Source organism: Rhineura floridana, chromosome 17 (genome assembly GCF_030035675.1).
Source record: "Rhineura floridana isolate rRhiFlo1 chromosome 17, rRhiFlo1.hap2, whole genome shotgun sequence".
Lineage (NCBI taxonomy): Eukaryota > Metazoa > Chordata > Lepidosauria > Squamata > Rhineuridae > Rhineura > Rhineura floridana.
Genome location: NC_084496.1, coordinates 31,290,145 through 31,295,366, shown reverse-complemented (window position 1 = coordinate 31,295,366; position 5,222 = coordinate 31,290,145). Strand labels below are relative to the sequence as shown.

General features: G+C 55.6%; 1 protein-coding gene across 1 annotated transcript; it reads right to left on the bottom strand.

Moving 5' to 3' along the window:
- Window positions 1-487: 487 nt before the first annotated feature.
- On the bottom strand, window positions 488-5,017 carry MPG (N-methylpurine DNA glycosylase). Its single transcript, XM_061599635.1, has 3 exons — window positions 4,736-5,017; window positions 2,912-3,116; window positions 488-1,548 (listed from the first exon to the last, which is right to left on the bottom strand). Exons 1-3 carry the CDS (start codon window positions 4,946-4,948, stop codon window positions 1,145-1,147), a joined length of 822 nt encoding a protein of 273 aa, XP_061455619.1. The 5' UTR covers window positions 4,949-5,017; the 3' UTR covers window positions 488-1,144.
- Between the last annotated feature and the right edge of the window lie 205 nt (window positions 5,018-5,222).

Here is a 5,222-nt window from a genome sequence, read left to right as displayed (position 1 = left end):
GGGAGGGAGGGGTGTCTAAATACTGATGATTGCAGATTCCTATCAGGGTGTTGATCTGCTGTTTCATAATTAAAACCACTCAAGTTGGAATATATGAAATCTCATTCCTCTAAGTCAGGAAACAGGCTTGATGTTAAAATCTCCCTCAAAAGCTTCCTGAAACACTTATCTATTTATTACATTCATATCCCGCCTTTCCTCCAAGGAGCTCAAAGTGTTGTACAAACGTTCTCCCCCTCCCAATTTTTGCTTCACAACAATCCTGTGAGGTAGGCTAGGCTGACAGACAGTGACTGGCCCCAATTCACCCAGTGAGCTTCATGGCCAAGCAGGGATTTGAACACTGGTTTTCTCTCAGGCCCCAGTCCGGCCCTCTAACCAGTATGCCACACTGCCTTTCACTTGTCAGGAAGGCGATCACTGCACAGGATGCTCCCTAGGTCGGTCTCCTCTCTTAGGCTACTTATCTGAATTGAGCTTGTCATAATTGGTTTTTTAAACTGTTTTTATTCCGTTTTTTAAAAAATTTAAATATACATCAAACAATGTGACCTTGTCATAGTTGCTTGTTTGGATCCAGTTATACCTCCACCATCCAAAAGGTGTCAGGATCAGGGACATGCTTAATCAGGTAATTGGGGGGGAGTATTTGCTGCGGTGATGCTGGCATCTCTTGGCCGCAGTGGAACTCTCATCCCCCCCCATCACAGACAGTGCATGTCAAGGAGGGGGAGGGGATAGCGTGCAGCTTTTTATTTGGGTTTTTTAAAAGGGCTTGGAGGCAAAAAAGTCCCCTTAGTGAGATATTGTATTTTTGCCCCCCCCCCATCGCACCATCTTCCATTAAACATGCCCCCCATGCCTAAGAGCAGTCCCATGCTGGCTGCTCTCGGGGAGGTGGAGCTATCTGCTTGTCCCCAGCCTCTCTCCTGTCCAGTCATCCCCCTGGCATGGTGCTTCTTGTCAGATAGCTCCCTTCTCCAAACAGGGCAAGCAGGAAGGCCCCTTGCAGCCACAGCCACAGCCTCTGTTAGCAGAGCAAGGAACACACTTATGGTGACAAACACACACGCTCCTTCAGCAGCCTCCTCTCGTGCTCTGCTACTGCGCATGTCCACTCCACGGCCTCACCAGCTCCTGCACATCAGCAGGAAGAGGCCTCAGCAGGCACGTGCAGTAGGCCGGCTCCTGCTGGCCCCTCTGCCACCTTATCCCTGATGCTCACGCACTTGTTGCCCAGGATGTAGAAGCGCAAAGGCTTCTGGGCCCACTCGCCACTGATCCCAACGCGGGGGGCACAAATGAGAGCTTCCTCCCTGGGCAGGCCTGGGCTGGACTCCAGCCACACAGTGGGGTGGCTGGCCAGATCCTGCTGGTCAAAACTCTTGTCGATCGCAAGGGCCTGGCAGAGTTTGGAGGGCCCGTTGCACAGTTGCCAGTCTTTGGGGGGTCGGGTCACCCCTTTCCGCTGAGCAAGGCGCAGCTCTCTCATTGCGTCAAGGCCCTGCAAAGGCTCCAGTGACCGCAAGAGGACGGCAGCCCCCTCACCTGTAAAGAGAGGGTCAGATGTCAGGGTGGGATATATCAATGAGAAAGGCAAATTCCTGCCAATGGATTGAAAATAAAACTGCCAGTATCATTAATACTGTTCTACAAATCTATGATGAGACCATACTTTGAATACTGTGTACAGTCCTGGTTGTCTCACCTCAGAAAGGGCAACCAAAATGATCTGGAAGTTGGCTGCACCAACTCCCCTATGAGGGAAAGTGACAACATTTGGGCCTTTTTCATTTAGAAAAAATGTGAGCAAGGTGTGGGGGCAATGTTAAAATGATGCATGGCATGGAGAAAAGGTTTTCTCCCTCTCATGCAGAACTGCATGTCAGAAGAGGCAGGCCGGCCAGGCAAAACAAAAGACTTTACGTTGCACATACACTCTAGAATTCGGTCCCAGAGGAGCCACTGACGGCCACCAACTTGGATGGCTTTAAAAGTGTATTAGACAAATTCATGGAGGAGGAAAAGTCTGTCCATGGCTACTCGCCACGATGGCTGTGCATTGTCAGAAGCAGTATACCTCTGAATATCAGTTCCCGAGAAGCCCAACTGGGGAGACTTGCTGTTGCGCTCAGGCAGCTTATGGGCTTCCCTTGGAGGCATCTAGGAATTGGCTACTGTAGGAACAGGCAGCTGGGCGCAGTGGGCCCCTTTGCCTGATGCAGCTGCAGCGCTGTGTTTATGCCCTGTGCAACCAGCTCCTGCCCCCTCCAAGAAGGATGCACTCGGCTCCAGTTGCAGGTAGGTGTGCATTGCAGTGGCTGCTCCTGGGACCAGAAGAGTAGCTGCTGGGCTAGCCAAGGGCATACGCTGCATATAACCTGGAACAATTGTCTGGGGTGAGAGGTGCAGAAATACAGCCGCACAATCAATAAACACAACCTGCTGGAGCTTAAGCACAAAAGGCATTCCTCTGGTGCAAGGAGAAGCACCCAAGGTCTTGCTTCCAAACTAGCGGGGCTCTGTGGGGGACGGGGGGACTTTCAAGCAACATCCTTAACAGTAGCCAGATCCCTCCCACCTTTTTTTTAAAAAAAAGAGGACTAGGGTCTATACGGGGCAGATAATCCTCTCAAGTGCCCAGGTGCTAACATGTTCATGTTCTGCTCCTGGGCTACCTGGAACTTTGGATGGCCACTGTGAGAAACGAAAGCTGGCCTAGGTGAACCCCTTTGGTCTGAGCCAGCAACCTAGCACTCTTCTGAGGTTTTTAAGATGCCTGTGGCAGCCCTTCACCCCAAGTCGGAATCTGCATGGTTGATGTTCAAAGCAGGGGAGGTGCTGTGGGAGGGGGCAGAAGGGCCGTAGAGGGCATAGAGTTGTCATGAAAGGTGGCCCTTCTGCTGCTTACCTTGGCTGGAGACATTCATGCAGAAGTAGATCCCGTAGATCTGGTACACATACAGAGTGCCTGGCATCATGAACATGGCTGTGTTCCTTGCAGTCTGCCGCCCACCCCTTGAATGGGAAGCTGAGTCATCTCCTCCCAAATAGGCCTCTGTTTCCACAATCCGTCCTCTGAGCTCTTTCCCATCTGGGAGCTTCCGAACCAGAACCTGAAAAGCAGACAAGTCTGAGCCCTCATGAGCCCCTCAGCCAAGGATGGCGCACACAGAAAGGTCCTGACCACCTGCCCATGCGCCATCTTGGGGCCCCAGGAGAGTGTATGAGCTAGGACGGTCAGAGGAGACTGTTGAGCCACTGGCCCTGGTTGTGATCCTGTTACTGATGACATGCGGAGGAGATGGACAATTTGGAGGGCCTACAGCAGGTGTGGGGAACTGCTGGCCTGCCCAATGGTGCTGAGCTACAACTCCCATCAGCCCCAGCCAGCATAGCCAATGGACAAGGATGATGGGAGTTGTAGTTTAGCCGCATGTGGAGGTGCCCCACGGCTGACCTCGAGGAACTCTGACCCCTGAATGCTAGTGGGCTTTCAGCCCCTCGTCCCCAATCATTTATGGTCAGCAGTTCAGAAAGCCAAGTGAGGCTGCCAGCACTTCCACGCCCCTGCTGCCATTTGTGCCCCGATTGTTACTCATGGCCTGTAACCAGAGTCGCCGGTGTGGCTGCAAACTTTTAGGAACTGCCTGGCTCTGGGATGGTTCAGCAGTCAAGGCTGATGCCTGGGGCTGGAAGCCGGAAAGGCCAGAGAGCAGGCTGAGCTTTGGAGGGGAGTGCCCAGGCAGAAGTCCTGCAACAGCCGACCCTTTGACGTTCTGATCTCCAAAATGTGAACGATGGAGGAGCCGGGTGAGAAGCAAGAGGCCCCAAAGGGCAGCTGGGCCGCTGCCACAGGTTAGCAGGGGAGCACGTGTCTGGCATGCAGAAGGTGTCGGAGCCAGTCTGGCAGCACCTCCAGATTGAAAGGCTCCCAAATGGGGGGGGCTGGTGGTGGAAAAGACCCCTCCTCTCTGGCTGCTGACAGGAGCAGTAAGACAACACCAGGGTGGATAGGACGAAACGGCTTAACCTGGTAAAAGGCGCCTCCCAATTCCTTCACTCAGAACCCAAAGGGCAGGAAACTTGCAGCAGACTCCTGCCCATGTCTGTTCAGAATTGGGGGGGAAATGGGCTGCCTTCAAGTGGATCCCGACTTATGGCGACTCCACGAATAGGATTTTCATGGTAAGCGGTATTCAGAGAGTTTACCATTGCCTTCCATGAAGTAAGCTTCATGGCTGTGTGGGGATTCAAACCCTGGTCTCCCCGGTTGTAGTCCACCACCTTAAGCGCTACACCACACTGGCTGCCAGGGAGGGGGAAAAGCCATCCCTTGACAATGGAAATGGACTGCCTTCAAGTCCATCCCGACTCTAGGAATAGACTTTTCATGGTAAGCGGTATTCAGAGGGGGTTTACCATTGCCTTCCTCTGAGGCTGAGAGGCAGTGACTGGCCCAAGGTCACCCAGTGAGCTTCATGGCTGTGTGGGGATTCGAACCCTGGTCTCCCCGGTTGTAGTCCACCACCTTAACCGCTACCCCACACTGCTCAGAAGTACGCCCCGTTTGCTCCCACGGAAGTGGCGCCGACGCATGTCCCCTCCCTCTCCCTCCAGAGAAAGAGCACGCCGCTCGGTCTGCGCACGGGGGCCGGCCGGAGTTACGCGGGCCAGCAGCGCGGCCGCTTCGGGGTCCCTCCTCCTCCCCGTCTCCGGGCCCGAGGAAGATCACCTGCCCCAGCAAGGCTCTGGCCAGCCGGGTGCACGGCTGGTCGAAATACGCCGCGCCCAGGCGGAGCGGTGGCGGGCCGTCCCGAGCCGAGTAGAAGGCCTCGCTGCTTCTGCGCGGGGAGGAGCAGGAGGCCTCTTGCAGAGGCCGGCGGCCCACGACCCCGCCAAGCGCCGGCGCCTCGCGGAGAAGCCGCTTCTGCCGCCTCCCTGGCATGGCCGCCACTTGCGGCGGAGAAAGAGGAGCGCGCGCGCGCCCGGCTCCTGCGCACGCAGCCCCTCCGCGCGCCCCTTGAGGGGGGAGGAGCGCGGGCCTGCGCCCCTCCCTCTCCGCCTCCTGGGCCGGTCCCGCGAGAAGCCCGAGAAGGGCCAGGTGATCCGGCCCTCAGCCACCTCTGACGACCCCCGAAGAACCCTGAAGCTGGTTCAGGCCCAGGAAGCCCGGCGTGGCCTCTCACAGTTGGGCCCCAAAGGGAAAAAGCCCAGAAGCC